The sequence below is a fragment of the Elephantulus edwardii genome, unplaced genomic scaffold (assembly GCF_000299155.1).
Source record: "Elephantulus edwardii isolate Elephantulus edwardi_28Jun2011 unplaced genomic scaffold, EleEdw1.0 scaffold00007, whole genome shotgun sequence".
Lineage (NCBI taxonomy): Eukaryota > Metazoa > Chordata > Mammalia > Macroscelidea > Macroscelididae > Elephantulus > Elephantulus edwardii.
This window is the reverse complement of record NW_006399757.1, coordinates 35285286-35308478: the sequence shown is the minus strand read 5'-3', so window position 1 is coordinate 35308478 and position 23193 is coordinate 35285286. Positions and strand designations below refer to the sequence as shown.

General features: G+C 41.6%; 1 protein-coding gene across 1 annotated transcript; it reads left to right on the top strand.

Moving 5' to 3' along the window:
• The first annotated feature begins 679 nt into the window (after positions 1–679).
• Positions 680–9515, top strand: LOC102876510. The gene is made up of 3 exons (XM_006880409.1): positions 680–866; positions 7942–8031; positions 9031–9515. Exons 1-3 carry the CDS (start codon positions 680–682, stop codon positions 9513–9515), a joined length of 762 nt encoding a protein of 253 aa, XP_006880471.1.
• The last annotated feature ends 13678 nt before the right edge of the window (positions 9516–23193 follow it).

The window sequence follows — 23193 nt, the reverse complement described above, 5'->3', positions numbered from 1 at the left end:
TTTCTGGGACATTTGGCACTGTCTGCAGATATTTTTGGTTGTCACAACTGAGGGACTACTACTGGCATCTAGTGGATAGAGACCAGATATGCTACTAACCACCTAATGACAAAGAATTATTTGATTCAAAATGTCAATAATGCAAGGTAAGATCCTAGTATTAAAGAACAGTTGCGGCCCAACTGTTAAAAATTATTATGGGAGGAAGGGGAATGGAGAAGAATTATGGAAACATTCTACTTCTTCATTTTAATATTTATGTGTGAGATTTTAAAACATGTTTTAATGTCACATATAGTTTTCACATACAAGCTATACAAATATCACATGCAATCAGAAGCAATTAATGAGCCATAGAAATACTTACTACTCATTAAACTATACTGGGCCTCAGCAACCCAGTGAGCCTTATGAGTCAGAATTTTTAACCCAATGGAGAGCACTATGAGTCAGAAACTTGACAGCAGTGGGTCTGGGTTCTAACTATAGTTTAGGAATCACCCAGGCCCTAAGGATACGGAGATGAGTGGGAGATAGACGCTATACTTAAGGGACCCACAGTTCAATAGGGAAAATCAGAAAAGTACTCAGCAATAATACAAGGTAGAGAGTGCTCATAGCTTTCTGATACACTACCTTTGTTTTTGTAATTAAGGAGATAATTGGTCCGTATCACCGGATGCAGTCATGGGACAGCCCTTCGTACCTGAGGAACATGCATGAGTTGACTGGCAAGGCTTTGTTCATGTCCAGGGACCTTTGTCCTTATCTGCCTCCTCATCAGGTCTACGTCTTCTTGGACTCACTAGCTCCCACCCAGAGAGTCTCAGAGGCCCACGAGAGAGTGGAAGAGGCCATGATGAGAGGTAGCTTCCAGTGTCAAGGGAGAAGCAAGATCCTGACCAAACCCAAAGTGTGTGTAGAAAGAGCCTGAGGAATGTCAGCACCAGCCTCTCATTTTATCCAATAAGGAACAGGAAGAGAGGGCTAAACATTTGCCTGAGATCACACACAAAAGTGAGTCAATGGCTGGACTAGCACTGGGACCAGGTTTCTCATTTCTTGCACTATATCTACCACTGTTTCAGGACACCCCTTTACTTCTTTCTAGGTTGACAACTCCTCCTTCCTTTTTGACTGCCATGTCACAGTGCCATCCAGGTGGCTCCAACTCTAACAGAGTGAACAGAACTTCAACAGAACAAACCTCTCTGTCTGAATCAATGCTACTCACTCTCACTCCCTCTGCTGTGCTTAATTAAGCCCATTGCCGCAGTCACCGTGCTTATTTATCGTATGGAGGATCTTTCTCTCTTGCACTGACGTTCTGTTTTTCCAAGCAAGTCATCCTCCAAGGGCTGGCCCCTCCTGATAGCACACGCATGTCTCTGCATGTACAAGTGGGCCAATATGTACTCACTCACCTGTGTAGAAAGGCAGGAGTCTCAAGGGAGAGCAGTGCTTTTTTCCAGATGCTGGTTACACCTCCAATCCTTGAATTTTTGAAAGAAAATTTTACTTGACATCACTTGTATTGCAGAGGTGGGCTATTCCAGGGACCTGGTTTAACAGAACAACACCAGAAGAATTATAAAGGAAAGAGAAGCTTGTCTTGAAGCCAAGACCTTTGGTGGTTAGAGGTTTCCCTGGAAAATTCCCTCCCCTTGCACAGTGTTTGTGGCGTCTTTTCAGGGTGCAGCACCGTGCACAGGAGGAAATGGTTTGTCTGGGAGGATAGTCACACAGAGAGGGCTCAGAAAAAGATCTTTGCTATGTAGGTCAAATACCTTCAACTGACAAAATGTTGTTTTTCTTTCTCTTTATCTCTTGATGGTATCATTCCTGAGCTCTGGTATTTCCCAGGCACAGAGTAAATTAATTGAGTTGACTGTGGTCCAGTGTTTGTGGTATTGTGGTTAAAACATGTGGCTCCTATCCTAAAGATCAGGATTAACCTTCCACCCCCAACCCCAGATGCCTGTTTAAGACAGAGATGGCACGCTGCTTCCATAAAGACTGAAAGCCTTGGGGACAAAGGAACAATTCGCTCAATGTTCTTCACCAGTACCACAAATCAAGCACATCAATTCTTCTTCAGTCTTACTTTATTGTTCAGTTTTCACAAGTGTATGTAACAATTGAAAAGACTGTAACTTGGGGTCAGCTGCAGCTTAGGTGGCATCTTTTAAATAGGTCCTTGGCAGCAAATTTGCCCAATGTAATACACAGTTTTAGTTCTAAACTGTTGCATCTGTGGGTATTAATCATGTTCGTGTTTTTTTTTTCTTAAAAAGGGATTCTTAACAACATCAGTCATTTCTGCATTTATCCTAATGTTACCTATTGATGTTGCGAGGATTATTATTTTTTTATATTGAGGCTGTAGGTTTTTATCTTCTTAAGTGCTTTAGGTCTTCTTTACTGCAGTAAGTAAGGTTATGGCTTCTACATAATCATGTTGCTGATGCACCTTTCTTCAATCCTGATACCGTATTCTTTTTAAACATAGTCCAATTTCTCTGATTATTTTCTCAACATATAGATTACAAACTTGACACATGCTTTCCTTGATTTCAGATCATGCAGTATCCCTTTGTCATGTTTCACCAACTGCTTTTTGGCTCATGCACAGATTCCACATAAGCACTATTAAGTGGTTTGGAATTCTCACTACTCTTGATATCTTTAATAATTTCTTAGGATCCAGGGAAACAAATACTTGTGCATCCCACTGGAGGATGTCCATGTTTGTGTCTATTCTAAAGAAAAGGCATTCAATGGAATGTGTAAATCATGAAACAATAGAATTAATATTAAAATTATTACTATTTTAATATTACATAAAAAGAAAACTTTTGCTGAAGATACTTAAAGAATAATTGCAGAGATACATAGAGAACTGTCAGAAATTTCAGCTGGCTTCACAAGACGATGCAGAATAAAGAATGCCATTGGTGGCTGATGAAGGCAAAGAATTCTAGAAAGATGTTTGCTGTGTTTTATTGACTATGAAAAGGCATTCAACCCTGTGGATCACAACCTACTATGCATTACATTGGGAAGGATGGAAATTCCAGGACATTTGATTGAGTTCATGCAGAACCTGTACATAGACTAAGAAGTAGTCAGTAGACCAGAACAAGGGGATACTTTACAGCTTAAGCTCAGGAAAGGTATAGGTCAGGGTGTTACTTATTAAATATATCTTTATACTGAGCAAATAATCTGAGAAATTGGACTAAATGAAAAAGAATGCAGCTTCAAGATTGGAGAAGATTCATTATCATGTGGTATCTATTCATATCTGTGATATGCAGATGATAAAATATTCCTTGATGAAAATGAAGAATATTTGAAGCACTTATTGATGAAGATCAAAGCCTATCACCTTCAGTAGGGATTATACCTCAACATAAAGAAAACAAAATTCCTCAAAACTGGGATGGACAAACAAAATAATGAAAGAGACATTGTTAAGGATTTAATTTTACTTCAGTCCACAATCAATGCCCATGAAAGTGGCTACAAATAAATTAAATAACCCATTGCTTTATGCAAATCTGCCATAAGGGGCTTTTTAAAGTATTCAAAAGCAAAGGTATCACTTCAAGGACTAAGGTGTGCCTGACTCAAATAATATTTTCAATCTCCTTATACACATGTGAAAGACAATGAGTAAAGAAGATTGACTTATAATTTTGGCAAAGAATATTGGTTATATCAGGAACTGCAAAAAGAACAAATAAACTTGTCTTGGAAGGATGTTAGCCAGAATGCTTCTTAAAAGTGAGGATGACAACATTTGTCCCACATACTTCAGACATGCTGTCAGAAGAGACCAATATTTGGAGAATAACATTATGCTTGGTAAGGAAGTGGAAGGGCCAGAAAAACAAAGACCTTCAGTGAGAGGGATTGATACAGATGCTGCAACAATAGATTTAAACACAGTCCATTGAAGATGTGAAGATGGCACAGGAACCAGACAGTGTACAGAGGGGTCAGTATGAATCAAAACTAACTCAGTGGCATCTACTAACACTAACAACCTAAGAGATAGAAGTGAAACACGTTTTTTGAGGACACAATTCAATTCATATGAGGGAGCAACAGTAGTTCTCTAAGTACACTGGGCTCTACCTTTTACATAGGCTTCTGGGGATAAAGTAACAGGAGCAAGGCTGGTGTTAGCAAGAAACAGTGGAGTTTGGGCATCTTCCTGATGTAGACGGTGCCCAGTGAGAGGATGGGTTTTTTTCCCAAGGGTTGGGAACACAGTGAGAGGGAACTATGGCTGTTTTCAGCTTCTCCTCTAAAGACATCAACTTTAGAGAAGAGGATACATGAGGGAAGAAGAGAAAGGGGAGGGGAGAAGAGGAGGGAGAAGAAAAAGAAGGGCAGGATGAGGAGGGAAGAAAGAGAAGGAGAAGGAAGCCTGGAAGGAACAAAAAAGAAGAGAAAGGAGAATTTAAAGGAGCAGAGAGGGGGAGAAGGTAGAGGGAAACACATTCCCTCAAAGGGATTTCCAAAAACTCACAAAGGACTTTGCCAAGCCATGCTGTGCTCTCAGGGAGGGGCTTAATAGAGATGAAGATGAGCTGAGTGTGTGCCTTTAAGTCAATGCAGAGGAAACTCTGATCTCCTGGGTAGGTCTTACCGAGGTCTTCTGATCTCCTTTTACCTATCTTCTGGTGAAATCCTGTTTCTACCTACCTTGATGTCACTTTATATGCCCATTTTCTTTGTTCTTGCTGACTCTCTCCTCCTACAGACCCTGTAAAACCCAGCCTTCTCTTCCCGGGACATCTCCTTGTGAGTCTTTTTGTTTCTGTTCCTCCAGTTGAGGTCTGCAGGGCATCCCTTAGCTAGACCTCACCATCCCACACTGCCCAAGACCTACGTGGATTGCCAATGGCTGTCCCATCAAGGTCGACTCCTCACTCACCCCCTCTTTTCAAGATCCTCAGGCCTCGTTCTAGCCTAGTTTTTGTTCCTCCCACAGGAACCCACGGGTGGTCTTCACTTTGAGCCTTGAATCCGCAGAAAAAAGATTTCATTTCTGCTTCTCTGCCTTCTTTTGTTATGTGAGATAATGAGTAGCCTTCATTGCATAAGCCATTGGGTTAAGTCAGATGCATGTGAAATGCATTCCTAATGAATATAATTTCTTTTTCTCCCCATCTATGGCCATGAAAAGGGTAGCAGATTGGGATTACCTGACAAAAGGGGCAGGTCAGTGATCAGATTGGTGGTCATGCAGACAGGAAATGGAGCCAACAGAGTAAAGAAAGGGCATCGATGGGCCAAATGCTGCCAGAAAAGAGGAAAGTGGCCCCTGCTCAATCTCTTGTCTTCTAAAGGCTAAGGTTTCTATATAAATCTACTAAGTGTAATAAGACAGTAATGGTGAGTAATGAGGTAAGCAGAGACAGAACATATGGTAACCACGTTTGATGGAGAAAGGAGAGGGGAGGGGAGGTTTCTAGGGGAGGACCCGGGGAAAGGCAGAGGCAGAGGCTGAAAGAGCAAGACTGCATCTCTGGAGGAGATTCATCTTTGTATCAGTGGGACTGAGAATACATGGGTTATGGAACTTTGCTCAGAGGCTCTCGGGCGGGAATAAAATGAAAGTGCTGTTTATCTTCTGATTTATTACTAGGGAAGAAGGATAATTTCCTGTGGGATGCCTGGGATATAGCCTTCTGGTGAGACTTGATTTTATCCTGCTGTTTTGGCACTGAAGGACACGATGTGGTTCAAGATTATTGGCTAAGGCGTGAGTCAGAGTTGCCACAAAGCCAGCTCAGACTAGTTTAAGGAGCAGGAGGGGGCTGGGGAATGGAACACACTGGCTTATGAAACAGCAGAGTTCAGAGCTGGGGATGGTCTCGGGGTCCACGGGCCTGGTCAGCATCTCTGGGCTTGGTTTTCTCTCTCTAGCTCTCAGCATGTCTTGTCCCTCCATGGCTTCATTCTGCTGATTGACTCTGCGTAACATGAGTAATGGAAAATCTGCTGGCACTCCTGTCGGAAATGTGCAACCTGATCCCGCCACCCCCAGACCCCAATCAGATAAACATAAATGAAGGCACAGTCTAAAAAACAATTAACTTGCGTTCTTTAAAATTCTAAATGTTATGAAGCCCCACCAAAACCAAACCCAAGGTAACTGAGTTGCTTCCAATTCGTAGCAATAATACAGGACTAAGCAGAACTATCGCACAGAGTTTCCAAGACTGTGTGTTTTTACGGGAGCAGACTGCCTCATCCAACTGTCACACGCATATGTAGCAATTGAAAATACCATGACCTGCATCAGATGCAGCTGTCGCATCGTTTCTCTTTAGCACTTTAGAGAGGTCCTTGACAGCAGGTTTTCCCAAGGTAACACATCTTTTGATTTCTTGACTGCTGCCCCTGTGGGCAGTACATGGATTGTGGATCCAAGTAAAATGCAATGACACCTTCAGCCTTTCTCTATCACAGCATTTCCTGTTGGTCCAGTTGTTAGAGTTTCTGTTTCCTTGATGTTAAGATATAATTCTCATGCAAAGCTATAGTCTGATATTCTTAATTAGGTGCTTCAAGTCTTCTTCACCTTCTGCAGGTAACGTGTTATTTTGCATAATGCAGGTTGTATCAATCTATATGGTGGCCAAATAATCTGAGAAACTGGACTATATGAAGAAGAATGCAGCATCTGCATTGGAAGATGTATCATTAACAACCTGTGATATGCAGATGACACAGCCTTGAGGATTGAAGCACTTACTGGAAAAGGTAAAGACTGACTGACTGTCACTGTGGATTACACTTAAGCATAAAGATGATGAGAAACCTCACGATGTTCTTGGCAACAGCTGTCTAGAAAAGCCCTGAACTGAGGGTTTCCACATACTGTCCTTGTGAATGACACCTCTTGAATTTGAGCAGAACACATCACAACTTTCAAGAGTTTATATGTCCCTCTACCTTTTACAGTTCGATATTTCATAAGTTAGTCTATGAAAAGAAGAGGGGAAAAAGCCGTTTACTTTTTTTACTTTGTTTATGTTTACTGGTTCCAATTTCTGTAGGCGATTATTTAGACAACAAACAAAAACCCCCCTCAAACTCATTGTTGTTGAGTCTTGGTGAACTCATAATTGAACTTCCTTTGGATGTAAAAGGCTGTAAATCACACAGGAGATCACTCATCTTTCTCTGGCTGAGCTGCTGGTGAATTAGAACCACGTGACACATGTGGCCTTTGGGTTATCAGGGCAGCTCCCTACTGAATAATTCCCTTGACCTGTCCCCAGATTCAGGGGGTGTGTTCTCCCAGTCCTTCTATACTCTGAGCAGACGGGCGCCTCCAGTCCTCTTTGTTCTCAAGAAGGCTGAATGCAAGCATATCCATGCCAAGACTTCACTGATAGAGTTCTGCAATTTCTTCTCTAACTCCACATGGGAAATTACTGCTTGAGAATTATCAGAATTGCCTGATGGGCGATGAAGTGATGTTGGCTTTGTTCCTTCTGGTTACACTGGCTTCCTCCACTTGAGAAGAACAGCAATCAGCCCTCTGTCAGAAACCTTGGTCTGAGATAGAGGAAAAAGCTGCCTACTTAGTGGGATGTGAAGGAAGCCAGAAGGCCAATCTTCCCCTAATTATTTACCTCCTCAGGCTGCTTCTGTGCTTAAAACTCCCTCCATTGTGGCTTCCCTTCCCTGGATTAAGTCCTAGTCACAATACAAATCTGTAACCTGAAGGAGAACTCACACAGACAATACGTGGTAACTCTTTCCATGTGAACATGAATTCCTTTGTCAGTGAAGTAAAAGGTAGTAGGACCGAGAGGAGTGGGGTCCAGATGAGTGTTGAGAGAGGGCAACAATCCGAAAGGATCCAACCAAGTGCATAACTGTTAGTTTCTTAGGTTGGCTGGTGCCATTCTGAAGAAAGTAATGACCTGGATTCAGGGAACAAGTGGATGCTGGGTGATCGGAAGGAGATGCAGGAGCCTGTCATCTGTGAGAAGAGGGAAGATGGTGAGTTCTGACTGGTTGTGCTGGTCTTCTTTTTGTGTTGAGTACCCTCGCTTTCCTGTGCTCCCTCCTTTGGGTCTTTGGTATAATTCTTCCTCATTTCATAAAGTCTCAACCCCTCTCTCAATGAAGTGAGCATGTGATGCAGGCTTACTATTTAAATTCTCCCACAGAATTCATATGAGGACATTGAGAGTAACTTGCCACTAAGATCTTATTTTTTTCAAAATTATTTTTTATTTTATTATTTTTGTGTGCGTATACCATCAAATCAGATCTGACTGGTACAGGAGGAGATTGTCCCTCCTTTCCCGGCAGAGCGTCTGGTGGATTCGAACCGTGCGCCTCGGGGATTGTAGTTGCAGCTCCTTGCCACTAGGCCACCAGAGCTCCCCTAACATCTTATTTTTAAATTTAGATTTAAAAAAATTCAAATGTATGGAAAAATAGCAAGACCAGTACAATGAACACAGTATACTTTTCACCTAGATGAGGCTGCATAGGGCTAGGTTTCGATTTGCTATCCCCAGGGTCTCTGAGTTGGAGTCACCTGGGTGGTATTTAACCACAAAATCACAGATTGAAAAAGCAGGTGAAAGGATTCAACCTTGACACACACTTTCCCCCATTTCATACTGTTAAATATCCCTTTGTTTTGTTCAAATGATTATCTCTAGATCTCTGAAGGTTCTACTTAAACATGATTAAATGCTCTGGAACTCCCATTCTTTGTAATATTAGCCATAGTTATCTACTGTTCATTATGATCCACGAAGTCAATTGCCTTTGCAGTGTCACCAAAATACAGAAAACGTCTTCCTGGCATTCCCTACAGCAGCTGAAATCAGCCATCATGTCTCTAGTCCCAAAAGACTACTGATACCATCTATATGCAAAAATGCTCCATCTCGATTATTTTTTTAATTTTAAAATAAATTTGATTGTTTATGTTTATAAATACCTTAGAGCCTTTCAAAGAGCAGAGTAACCGCTGTTAAAAAGAACAGTATAAAAACCAGGTGCAGAGCGGCCTTTCGGGACTGCTGCCGCTTCTGGTCGCGGGCGTTAAGGCTTCAGGGTTACTTCGTGGAGCTGGAGCATTGGCCGCTCAGGCCCTGAGGGCCCGCGGTGCCAATGGGGTCTCCGCCGTGCCCTCGATGGTATCTGGAGGTGATGTGCCTGCCGGCCATGATCAGACGACAGGGTGGGAGCGGGAGGTCATGACGGCTGCTCGGAAAGGCCAGGATCCATGCAATATGCTTGCTCCAAAGGCAGCTGCAGGCACTAAGGAAGATCCTGATTTAGTTTCCTCCATCACCAACAAGCGAATAGTAGGCTGCATCTGTGAAGAAGACAACAGCGCTGTGATCTGGTTTTGGCTACACAAAGGTGATGCACAGCGATGCTCTAATTGTGGGACCCATTACGAGCTGGTGACCCCCCCAGTTAGCTCGCTGAGTGAGCCCTTAAGCCCAAGCTCCCATTGACGTGGTCTAAATATCCTGGAATGTTTCCTTCTTTCCAATAAAGACTAGCCACTGCTTGGGCTCCTTCACCCATTAAAAAACAACAACAACAACCCAAAACCAACCAATCAGCCAACCAACCAGCCAACCAACTGAATGAATGAATGAACAAACAAACAATAACCAAAAAAAACCCAGGTGCAGAAGTTTGTCAGCAAAATTTCTCACGGTGCCATCAAGTTGACTATCTCTCAGAGAATCTCAGGAACAGCAGTTCAAAACCTTACCCTATGGGGGGCCATCGCCACAAGGCTGCCATGCTCAATCCTTTGGCTCAGTCATTTTGTCAATCCATCTCCTTTATTGTCTCTCTCTTTCCTTTGCTGCCCTTCTACTTTTCCAAGCACTCTTTTTCTACTTTTCCCAAGAACTAGCCCCTCGTGACAACATGTTCAAAGTAGAAGTTTCACTCTCTTTGCCTCCAAGAAGCACCTTAGATGCATTCGATCAAGACAGTTTTGTTATTATGGCAGTCCTTTCAACACTCTTCACCAACACCACAATTCAGAGATAGGAATTTTTCTGGGGTCTTACTCATTGTTTAACTTTCAGATGCCATTGAAAATATCACAAGTTGGGTCAGATGCACCTTAGTCTGTAAGCTGATGTCCTTGATCTTTAACACTTTAAAGAGATCTTGGCAGCTAATTTGCCCAACGGGACCTGCCTTTTGATTTCTTTTCTCTTTTCTTTTTCTTAGGATAGATAGTAATGATAGATTAGAAAGGTACATTCCCAAAAGAACAGACTTTCCTCCTTGAAAGGAGGTGAGGAGAAAAGGCCTCTTGCTGGTGAGGTGAATCTCTATAGCTCTGTCATTTGATTTCTTGACTGCTGCTACCAAGAGTGTGATAGTGGACCCAGGTAAAATGAAATCTTTGACAGCATCAATACTTTCTCTATTTTTCATGATGTTATTTATTTGCCCACTTGTATTTCTATTTTCTTAATGCTGAGGTGTAATCATTGACAACTGAAGTCTTTGACTTTGTGCAGCAAGCACTTGCAATCTGCTTCACTTTCTGCAGGCACGTTTGTGCCGTGTGCAGAAATCTGTAGCCAAAAAGAAAGAAATTTTGAAAATTTTTTCCAGATCTTTTATTTGTGTATTTCAAGATTCGTTTCTCATTACCATTACATTACTATGCTTTAAAATGTTTTATGAGTCTTTTGTGAAATTCTGAAGTCTATTCAATATATGACTTGTTTTTCCAAATCAAATGTTTCTTTAACATTCACAAATTTTCAATGAAGCTTAATTAGGCAGAGAAATTGTTCAGAATGTATTTTAAAATGTGCATGATAATTAGGGAACATCAAAGGGTATTGTTCCTTTCTAGATAATAAACAACTGCCTGTTAATGATTTCACAAATTCCAGATGTTATTCCACAGCGCAAAGATCTGAAGTTTGTTGTTTTTAAAGGCAAGTGTGTATTAAGTTAATAGTTCACTCAACCCCTTTTCTCAAAAATAGTTTCAAAAAAGACTGGTTCTATCATTGTAAGTATCAAAGTTCATGGAATTTTGGAGCTGAAATAGACTTTAGGTATCTTCCCATCTGCCACCTGATGAAGAAATTAACTTGGCCAATATCATACTTGGTTACTAATAAGCAGAACTAGGCTGTAGTTTTTTCCCCGTGGCTCTCAATCTGGGTCATTTTCTACTACATTTTTCTGCAGCTCATTGTCTCTCTCTCTTTTTCTCCATGAACATTTTGTTATGGTTTGGGTGTAGTTTACAGAGAAAATTTGTCTTTAATTCACCAATTTCTACATCTTTTGTTTCATGACATTAATTGTAATTCCTTCAATGTAACAGCACTTTCCCCCTCTGTTTCCCATTTCCGTTGTTCCTTTGTTTCCATGATTCATCCTGTTTTTTGAACTTGGGGCAAACGCTACCTACCTCTAGTCCCATACATTTTGTTGTTCTGAGAATACATTCCTCAAAGGTGCTGTTGTTCAGTTAATAGGATTACCTATTGTTTGACCGCTAGATGGTCCCTTTAGGGGTGGGTTCAATTCCAGGTTTGAAAAGTATTGAAGAGTTTTCATCTCAGGGGTTCCACCAGACTCTATCAGGTCAGTAAGTTTGGTCTTCAAATACTTTTTATAATTGCTTTCCAAATAAAAATTCAAACCAAGTCCAAATGGCAAAATACAAATGGTATTATTATGTGTTTTGTTGTTGTTAGGTACTGTGGAGTTGAGCACGACTCATAGCGACCCTATGAACAAAAGATCTAAACCCAGTTATATCCTGCACCTTCCTCACACTTTCTGACACACAAGAGCCCATTACAGCAGTCACCATGTCAATCCACCTGGTTGAGGGTCTTCCTCTCTTTTGCCGACCCTCCCCCCTCCCCAGCCTCATGTCCTTCTCCAAGGAACAGCTTCTCCTAGCAACGTGTCCAAGGTATGTGAGGTGAAGCCTCATCATTCTTGCCTCCAAAGAGCAGTTTAGCTGTACCTTCTCCAAGACATATCTGTTTATTTTTCTTGGCCATCCATAGGATGTTCAGTGTTCTTCTCCAATACCACAGCTCAAAGGCATCAATTCTTTTTCTGTCATCTTTATTACTTGTCCAGCTCTCGGATGCATAGCTAGTAATCAGAAAGACTGTGGCCAGAATCAGATACACCTTAGTCTTCAAACTGACATCACTACTACTCAGTAATTTGGAAAGGTCTCTACCTGCAGATTTTCCCAGTTCAATGTGTTTCCTTATTTTCTAACTGCTCATACAGTTAATTTAATGAAATTAACTGTGTTAATTGTGGATCCACGCAAGATGAAGCTGTTGACACTTTCAATCTTCTCTCTATCAGTTTCTTCTCCATCTATCATGATGCTGCCAATTGGCCCAGTGGTGAGAATCTTTGTTTTCTTGATGTTGAGCTTTAATCCATATTGAAGGCTGCAGTCCTTGACCTTCTACAGCAAATGCTTCGGGTCCTCCTCAGCTTCAGCAAGCAAAGTTGTGTCATCTGCATAATGCAGGTTGTTGATGAGGCTTCTTCCAATCCTGATGCCACATTCCTCCTCACAAAGTCTAGCCTCTTGAATGATCTGGTTCTGCCTATAGATTGAAAAGGAACAGAGATAGGATGTACCCTGGTGTACTTTAGAAGACTCTAAATAGAATCTCTCATACTCAAGGTAGCCCTTTATGATACATTTTTTTGGGGGAAGTCACTATGTAGTCAATTTATGTAAGTTAGTCCTCTAGTAAATTTCTCAAGAGAGTTCAGGAAAGCAGTATTTCCCAAGTTCCTACAGTCAAAACTATTGTCTAGTTGAAGTATTTTAATGGATTACTATGTACTCTTTCAGTTTATGGACTTAGCCCTTGTGATGCAAGATTCTGTGAGAACAATCATTCAGTCTTCATATTTTCTCAGCTAATGGAGGTTGTGAACTGTGGGTTTTCCATACTTTCAAAAATACTAATATACTTTCCTTTTCCTCTACCATGATTAAAATGTTATCAAATCGACTTTGACTATAAACAACAGACCAAGACATTGCCCTATCGTATGCCATCTTCATTTAGGTAAGTTGTGGGTTGATTGCAAAGACATCATCCATGTAGAGCAAAAGGTCATTACAAAGACAGGGGGGAAAGAAAAAACTGAAATAGATGTCAGAAAAGAATCTGAAAATTGCACTAGAGCATCAAGAAACCAAAAACAGAAGGAAAACATACCAAAGTAAAAGAGCTAAACAGAAAATGTCAAAGGGCAGCTCAAGAAGACAAAGCGAAGTGTTATGACGGAATATGCAGAGAGCTGAAATTGGAGAACAAAAAGGGAAGAACTTGCTCTGCTTTCACACAGATTGCACCTGATCCTACCCAACCAGAAATCCTGCTTCTATCATGGCTTTCGAATGAACTCTTTGGTGCACACCTGTCCATTCTACTCCACCCTGAGTTATGGGAGGGGCTGTGTCTTTCCTCTTTGCCTCCCTGGCACCTTCAATCTTCAAGGAGCTCACAGTGTAGCAGCGATGAATTTGTCACTTAGACATTAGCCACTGGAATGAGGTGTATCTTCCTTCCTAAAATCATCCTGACTTGATTAACCTGACTACAAATGCCTCAAACCCCTTACCTATTGGGGAAAATCCTGGCTGTCTTTTGCTTTTCATGGGTAGTGTGTATGGACACCTCTTGTTCCATTTTCCTACTTTTAGAAAGTCTGATTCTCAAGCCTGCTTGCTTTTCTACGTCAAGTGCCCACTCAGACATGGTCTGTGGCCCCTCACATCTCCAAAACAAAACACTACAGCATATGGTGTTCTGAAGACTCAGGGGATGTGGAAAGCAGATTGGGGAACTTTTAAATGTAGCCGCACACAACACAGAAATGCATGTTGGTTTTGAAACAATTCCTATATAATTCTTCTCACCAGGAGATGTTTGCTTCTCCCAAGAATCCTGGCTTCCTGCCATCTTGCTGGGCCCTCTCGACTCTCACTGCAATATCCTCTTCCCATTCTGGACTTCCTCATCCCTTCCACTGAAATGACCGTGAAAACCATCATTTCTTCATTATTTGGCCCGGAACTGGTACCCTTAGCTCTCTTCCTACAGTTAAAAGATATAACAGGGTATTTAACTAAATGAAAGGGTTCCTGGCTTGTGCATCATTTGTGCATCTTCTACCACTGTAGTCACTGAGGTTCTCTGACTTATCATTGCACCCTGCACCTTCTCTCTCATAGTGTTTCTGTGTGTATATGTGTGCAAGCCGTCAAGTCAGAACTGATTCATAGCTGACCTTCCAGCTGGCTTTCAGAGGTTGTAAATTAGCCTCTGAAAGGCTTGAAAGATACTTCTCATCTTTCTCCTGCAAAGCAGCTGTTGGATCCAAACTGCCTGCCTTTGGGTTGACTACACTACTCCTTAAACACCAGAACTCCTAGGATTCTTACTAACTTCCCCCCCACCCCTTATGTTTTCCCTTGTAGAGGTAAAGACAGTGAGCATTACTGTCATATTTATTACCTTTAACTCCTGACACAGAATCTGGCTCAAATAAGAAAGAACTTTTATTCTTTATTACTAACAATTGAACTGAGTTCCTAAAAGAATGCTGCAACAGCCCTTTGGTGCCATCAACAGTGATGATAATGGAAAAACTCAAATAACTCAGAAGTAGGATCATCACTCTTCTAAGAAATCAGCGGTGTTGCTTTACGTTAATGTGCAGGTGCCAGGAGCCTGCCATTGTAACAGAGAGAAAGGTGGAAAAGTGCATCCAAAGCTGCCCAGATGGTGTTTACAGAAACACTGCTCTGTGATGCTTCTTTCTTCACCCAAGAGAGCTTTTTTTTTTTTTTTTTTTAAAAAAAAGCTGCTTTTCCAGAATTCTATAGTTGCAGTGGAAATGCCTCAGCTCCTGCTGATGAAGTGATTTCTGCAGAGAACTGGATGCCTTCCAAGAGGAAGGAAGGACTCCTGAGATGCCTCTGAAAAAAGATGAAGGAATTTCCAAAATAGCTGCTTAATGTTGTACCACATATGGGATTTTCAGATTCACAGCTGGTTGGAAAGCCATTTCCGGCTTTCAGCCATTTGATTTACTGTCTCTGTGGCTCCCAGCACCCAGAGCTTTATTTATCTTCTGGTTACCAAGGATTGCTGTGCCTTTTTCTTCTCCCACTCTCCCTCCTTCCTGTTGAATCTGCCAGTTGTGTGATACTAGCAGTGGATTAAATTAAGTGTCCACACAGAATAGAATAAACTCCATGGAGGCTGGGGCCATCTCTATGCTTGGTTCTTTTTCCTCTGGCAAACAGCAGCATCTCAATCTGCATTACTTAGTGAGTCCCCAGTTAAAAAGTATATGAAAGAGAATCACCCATAAATGTAAAAGAGACCATAGTTTAAATATACTCCCTCTCTGGTGACATACAGGGTAAGGAGTTGGTCATGCTGCCAACTCAAAGTCAAGGGGTTTGAACTCACCAGCTGCTTCACAGGAGGAAGATGAGAAATCTCTCCTCCAATTTATAGCCCCTAAAAACCATCTGGAGGGCCAGCTATGAGCCAGTTCTGACTCAAGGACACAACAACTTGTTCATATTAAATTTTCTCCCTGTTCCAGTTATTATTGTATATAACAAACTACGCCAACATAATGGTTTAAAACAACAATCATTTTTAGTATATTCACTGCTTCCTTCTATGGGTCAGAAATTCAGCCAGGGCACTATGGGAATGGCTCATTTCTGCTCCATGACACCTGGGGCCTCATCTGGTAAGACTCCAAGGTCTCTTGTCAGGTGGGTCTGTAACTTGGCAGATGGATCGGTAATTATTTTAAAGCTTGCATGTCTGGTACCTAGATTGCTGTGAGTAAAAGATCAGGACTATTGACCTGAAGAAGAATCAACGCCTTTGAATCGTGATGATGGAGAAATGTACTGAATATCCCGTGGACTGCCAAAAAAACTGACAAGTCTGTCTTGTAGAAAGTGTATTCAGGGAGTTCCTTAGAGGCAAGGATGGTGAAGCTTCATCTCACACACTTTGGGCATGCTTTCAGGAAGCCCATGCTGAGAAAGGTGGAGGGCCAGAGAACGAGAGGAAGACACATCTCCCCCACCTACTCCCGAGATGGATTGACCCAGTGTCTGAAACAATGGGCTGAGAGATTATGTGGATGGTGTAAGAGGGCAAGTTTCACATCTATTGTTCATAGGGTTGCTATGACTCCCAGTCAACTGAAGGGCACTTAACAACACCACCCATGTGACTTTCTGGGCACTACGAGCCCGAGTTATCCTCCTTTTTTTTTTTTTTAGTTGTCCTCCTTTTAAAAGAATCCTGAGGCACAGTGCTTATACTCAGATTGTGAATGAATTCAAAATAGTTGCCTGTTATCGCCTGAAGCTGAACATATATATAACTTATGAATCAGCAATTCTATGAGCTATTTATAAAATTGGTTGGTATAGCACTTTTTGTAATATCTCCAAATTGGAACCTCTCTGAAAATCATTTGGAAGCTATGAGTGTCTGGGTATATATTCTACAGAATGGATAGGTACAGTATAGTACATTCAAATATTGAAATATAATACAATAATGACAAGCTCTGTGAGATATAAGTATATGCAATAGGATGGATGGATTGCATAACCATGATGTTGTTAAATAAATAATATAAAATAAAAATTTTATTTATTTTAAAAAATAATCCACTTCCTAAACAACATGTCTCTGGAAACTATGAACTTTGATGTTTTGTTGTTATATGCCATTGAGTTGCTTGCGACTCATAGCAACTCTATGTACAAGAGCCCTAAATGCTGTTTTATCCTGCGCCAAACTCACCGTCTCAAACACACTCATTCCCACCACTCCAATCACAGAATCGATCCATATCATCAAGGGTTTTCTTCTCCTGTGCCGTCCCTCCACTCTCCCAAACATGATGTCCCTCCCCAAGGACCAGTCCCTCCTTGCAACATGCCCAAAGTATGTCAGATGAAGCTTCAAAATCCTTGACTCCAAGGAGCACTCTGGCTTTACCTTCTCCAGGACAAACCTGTTTGTTCTCCTAGCAGTCCATGGTATGTTCCAACACTCTTCTCCAGCACCATGGTTCAAAGGATAAATGATGATAATTACACAAAGGCTTCAGGCCTTCTGTTCATAGGGTTGCTATGAGGCGTGCTTGACTTGACAGCAACCAACACCATGAACAATAGAAATAATAATATAATTTAAATAAAGAGCTATCACAGACTAAACCAAGGTGCTAAAAAGAATATATTTTAATCTTTGGGAAACTGGTGAATACAAAGATGTGTAGAGGGGGCTTCTAGAGTACTGGTGATGCTTTTTGATCTAGGTACCAGTCGTTTATACTACATTAAAGCATTTACCACACAGAACATGCTGGGGCCAGGTAGAGTAGTGGGAAAATTCCAGTAGCGGAATTTAGGAGTCCAGAGTTTTATTTCCCAGGTCCATACTATCTGGCTAAGCTGCTTTCCTGTTTTAGTCCTCAACCTCTTCCATTTGTAAAATGAAAAAGTTGGATTAGATGAAACAGAAGGTTTGGTGGTGCCCCAAAATACACCCCACCCACCCCCAAATCAGCCCGAACAATGTGCTCAATGTCAGAACCAAGCTCTAAAATAATCTCCCTTCTAGATCAATGACTCTGACCGGTGCCAATTTAGAAAACCTGGAATAGTCTCCAAGGTTTCATTTACACTTAGCGGGCTGAGATAATCCATGCCCCATCAGCCTCACCGTGGATTTCTTGCGAGAACTAAGAGTGACTGTGATAAAGATGCTGCTTAAACTGGATGCATATGATTTGTCATTGCGCTATCATCCCAACTTAGAGATGAGGTCAGAGTCCTTGCGAGTGATTGAATTGAGGCGTGGGTTGGCATTGATAGTACTATTGATTACTTCAAGTTGAACTTGTAAACTATGTATTGGAAAAAAAGTCAGACAAACAGTTTAGAATTCGGGGGATGAAGAGAGGATCGGTAGGTGGTGATGTGATAAAATCAATTGAACAAACAGAGGTTTCCACAAAGCTATTGGGACATGGGGTGGAGTGGTCTCCAGATGAAAGGGCTCTTCAGGAGTTTATAGTTGTTGCTGGTCTGTCTTTAACCACTATGAGACCCTTACCCTGTGCCCCCAATAAAGGGCATTTGAGAACTTAGCCTACAGTGATTCTTGCCTGTCATTCCAGGTACACGAGCCCACGAGCAATGGCAGTAAACTCAAATCAGGTGCTGCTTTGACCCTGAGTTCTGCTGACTGTATATTTCAGAGTATAATTAATTGTGCTCCAGCTGGTTTTCAGTGGTTGATCCTTTTGGGAGTGAGTCGCTTTTCTTCTGAGGTATCTAGGTTCCAACTTCTGATCTTTTGATTAGCCGCTAAGGAGCTTAAACATTTGCTCCACATGCTGCCATTAGGTGCTACTGAAGGCCCCTATGAACAGCACTATGAACATTGCCGTATCTGCACTATTTTTATGATCTCTGGTTTGCTCGGGCCCATTGTTACAATCCCTTGAGTCAATTTTATTTCTGTCTTTCTCTGACCCTCTACCTTTCCCAGCACAATGTCTTTTCCAAAGACTGGCCCCTCATGACAACTTGTCCAAAGTATGTGAGATGAAGTTTCACCATCTTTGTTTATAAGGAGCACCCTGGTTTCACTTCCTTCAAAAGAGACTTGTTTGTTCTTTAGACAGTTCATGGGATATTCAGAACTCTTCTTCAATACAACACAAAGACACTGATTTTTCTTCTGTCATCCTTAGTCACTGTCTAACTTTCAGCTATCTAGCAAGTAATTGAAAAGACTATATCTTGAATCAGGCTTATCTTAGTCTTTAAACTGATATCCTTACTTTTTAATATTTTGGAGAAATAATAATAAAATATCGAGAGCAGATTTTTCCAATGTAACACATTTTTTATTTTCTTGACTGCTGTTACCCAGGGTGTTGATTGTGGACATAAAGTAAAAGGAAATGGTTGGCAATTCAATCTTTTCTCCATAATAATGTTGGTCCAGTGATGAGGAATTTTGTTTTCCTGATGTTGCGACGTAATCCATAATGAAGGCTGCTGTCTTTGATCTTCTACAGCAAGTGCTTCACTTTCAGCAGGCAAGGTTGTGTCATCTGTATATCATAAGTTATTGATCACTTCTCCAATTCTGATGCCACATACGAGCCAACATTCATGAAGAGTCACCATATAGCAAATGGTAGGTCTGGTGGCCTAGTTAGTATGGAGCTGCACTGCTAAACTAGAGGCAAGTCCTCTTTGGCTGTTCAAATCCACCAGCATCTCATTGAAAGAAAGATGGGTAATCTCCTCCTATATGATTTACAGCCTTGAAAATCTGCTGGAAGATCAGCTATAAGTTAGTTCATTGTGATGTCAATGAAAGAGAGAATAAGCAATATATAGACTCCAGAGACAACCATTTTACAAACTCGTTCCCAATTTTTCTATTCCTTTAAGTGTTGTTGTCATTCTAATTTTATTAGTGAGAAAACTGAAATTTAAAAAAGGTCAAATTATTTTCTGTGATTAAACCCAGGTCTTCTGATACCACAGTTTAAGTCCTTAACCCTGATCAGAGAGTTTGCACTTTTGCCTGCTTCAAGGAAGCACAAATATTGCCTGCTGAACATCCCCCAAGTAGTCAAAACCTCGTGTAAGGCAGTCACAACAACTTCACAAGTGAAGAGACTAAGGCTCAGAAATGCTAGCATGACAAACCCCCTTAGCAGGAAGTGGGGGATTTAAGTTGGGTCCTTGTAATCCAAGAATCCTTCCTCTTCTCCCCTCTCTGCTCCTGACATGCTTCCTGCCATTTTCCCAACTCCCTGCAACAGTCCCAGATCCACTCAGAAGTGATGGTTACCTTCTTGGGATTCAGTGGCTCTTTGTTTCTCTCCGTAGCATGTCTGGCCAAGAATTCTATGTGAACTTGTGTATCTTTATTTCTTTTCTTTACCTGGACAGGACCAGCTCTGATTTCAACTGTTTTTGGCAAAGCTTTGGATCAGTTCTTCTTGATCATGGCTGACCAGATAACACCAGAATGGGCCCAAAAGTTGTAAACTATGGGTGCACTGGAATGATGGCTGGAACTGGAAAACACGGGCAACATATGTACAGCATAGCAGTCAAGGCTATTGACTGGCACAGTTGGCAACAATGATGGCTGGCTCAAAGATGGCAGCCAATCCAACAGTTCTGAATGCGTGTTGCTGTCCACAGCACTGGTAATCATCCACTTTTCCCCAGCAGGCTCCTGAAAGGGCTTAATGAACCTCTTCCAAGTCTCCTGCTTTAGGGCTTGGACATGTAATTTTCCCCATTCTGATTATTGCTACAATATTCCCACATTTTACAAATTTAAATCAGTTCTGCTTTGGATACATTGATTGTAACTGAGACAGTTTTAATTAGTTTTGAAGTCCTGCTTTTTTGGTGCTACCTTTTTTTGTGAAGGCAACCCAGCATGGATCTACAGAGAAGCTTGGTTGTTAATAATTCTTTGGGCAGAATTTTGGGAGCTCAGGCTAACAGGAAGAATGGATTGGAGTAGGAGGAGATTCCACTGTTCTGGGGGTTAAATGTCTGAACAAGAATTTAAAGAATACTGGAAATTAATGACAGGACAAGAGATCCGACCCTTGGACAGTCTGTCTTGGAGGAAGTTCAACCAGGGTGCTCTTTAGAAGTAAAGATGTCAGGAGGGGACAGGCTTTGGAAAAAGGCATCATGCTGAGAGGTGGTCATCTCAGTGATTTCTGGAAGGTTCTGTCACTTGTCTGAGCAGGTGTTCTTAGTTCCCTATGCCCCCCCTAGCTCATATCCCATTGAGCTCTGTCAAGAGGGTGCACAGTTAGGGAGCCAAGAACCTCTAAGATGACATAGAGGGTTGTTAGGAGCTGGAACCAAGTCTACATCACAGCAAGTCTACTCGGACTCCCTGGGTGTGTGAACAGTAAACACACTCCCCATCCAAAGGTACCTCAGAAGGAAGGCCTGGTGATCTACTTTTTTTGGGGGCAGGTGGGAATCTCCTGTTGAAAACCCCCTGGAGCCCAGTTTTACTCTGACACCTGTGGGATTAACATGAGTTGAAGTCATGAATTCTAAAGCCCCTCCAGCCGGAATCCCTGCCCAGCTTGTGACCTAACTAGTCTCAGCGGTACAACGAGGAGCTTAGTGTCAATGACTCCAGGGTCCTCCTCTCTGAGATGATCTGAGATTCTACCCAAGGAATGGAAACTGACCTATTTTGCCCAAGTATACAGAACATTTTCCAAAGCAAATAATCCTTGGTTACTAATTAAATCCTAAAAACTCATTGCCATTGGATTGATTCCAAATCCTGGTGACCCTTCTGGACAGAGTACAATGGCCCCTCACAGTGTTTCCAATGCTGGGAAGCAGCACACTGCCACATCTTCCTCCTACAGCAGTGGGTGTGTTCAAACGGCTGACCTTTTTGGTCCGCAGCCAAACATTTTAACCGTGGGGACACCAGGGTTCCTGGGTTACTAATTACCTGACCTATATTCCCTAGGATTGTGAAGACAAGTGGCAAGCCTACAGGTTTCTAACGAGGAATTGGACAGGAGGCAAAAGGGAGCTCACACATGCAGGCTAGGGCTTGTACTGGCGGAGCCCTAAAATTTTAGCTCATGCTCTTCTTCAGCAAAAGCCACATTTTCTTCTTGTTAGCTGCTCTCCAGTGGCTCCCAGGTGTGCCGCTTCGATATGTGCCGAACAGCACTGCTCCCAAAGGGTTTCCAAGGCCGAAGTAAGTCGCCAGGCCTAGCTTCTGAGACACCTGGGGGATTGGTTCCAATTGCCAACACTCATTAGTACCCAAACCCTTACCCTTTTGTAACTACTGGGGAGAAAAAGCCACATTTTAGAATAGTCTTTAAAGAAAGATTTTTTTTTTTGGTTGGAAAACAAGTTTACTATACATATTTAAAACAAAATTAAATGTTACAGATATTATGATGACAAAAGTCTCCTGGAATTCCATTCTCCTGGAATTCCATTACCAATTCCTTGTTGCCCCCAAACCCCAAGATAACTACAGCTAACAGTTTGTTTATATTTTTGTGGGGCGTTTTGAATGTAGAAACATTTATGGAATTAGTGTAGCACTGCACAGGCTATTCTTTTTATTCATGACCGTGTGTTTTTGACATCTGCTCATATTAGCACCTGTAGATCTATTTTATTTCCTTTAATGGGAGATTCCTTAACACAATGGGGAATCTAAGGAAAGGCAAAAACCAAGAAGCACATAAATGTTGTTTTCATTCATTTTCAATGTATTTTTTTCTGCAGTGTTTGGGAACCAGAGAGGATCCAGAATTAGTTCAAATACAGTAATCAAAAACAGAGCAGCCCTCACAACTGGACTACGGGAGAAAATTGGTGGATAACCAACAAGATACACGGGGTCATTCTGGTCATTACTTCTTATTATGCCCATTTTGTCTTCATTTGGGGGATTTGAACAATGGAAAAGCTTCTCTGTGGTAGGAATAATGGTCCGGGAGATTTCCATGTCCTCATATACTCTCAGTCTATGTGTATCTTACCTTATAGGCAATGGGACTCTGAAGATGTGCTTGTGTTAAGGAAGAAAGGGAGTTTATTGTAAACCATCATTGTACTCAACACAATCACAACATTCCTTGAAAGTGGGAGGGAATGACAGGAGAATCTGAGTCAGAGAGCGACTTAAAGATGTTACCAGGCTTTGAAGCTAACGCCAGGGGCCAAGGAAGGTAGGCAGCCTCTAGAAATGGGAAAAGACAAGAAAAAAAACAATTCTCCACTAGAACCTCCAGAAGGAATGAAGCCTTTCTGACATCTTGAGACCCAGTTTGGACTTCTGAACTTTAGAACTACAAAACAATAAATTTGTGCTGTCGTAAATCACTAAGTTTGATAGATGAAGAAAAGATCAAAATTGTCAACAACATATTACTAGGCTCCACAATCAATTCCCATGGTAATAGTAGTAAAAAAAAAAAAATCAACAATGGTTTTAACAAGGAGTTTAAAGACTAAGGTGCTTCTTCAACGAG

Excerpts from the sequence above, each read along its gene's own strand:
- LOC102876510 (XM_006880409.1), top strand. The coding sequence starts at position 680 with ATGCAGTCATGGGACAGCCCTTCGTACCTGAGGAACATGCATGAGTTG. Across the intron at positions 867-7,941 it reads GGAAGAGGCCATGATGAGAG|AAAGTAATGACCTGGATTCA; the intron begins GTAGCTTCCAGT and ends GCCATTCTGAAG. Across the intron at positions 8,032-9,030 it reads CTGTGAGAAGAGGGAAGATG|AACAGTATAAAAACCAGGTG; the intron begins GTGAGTTCTGAC and ends GCTGTTAAAAAG.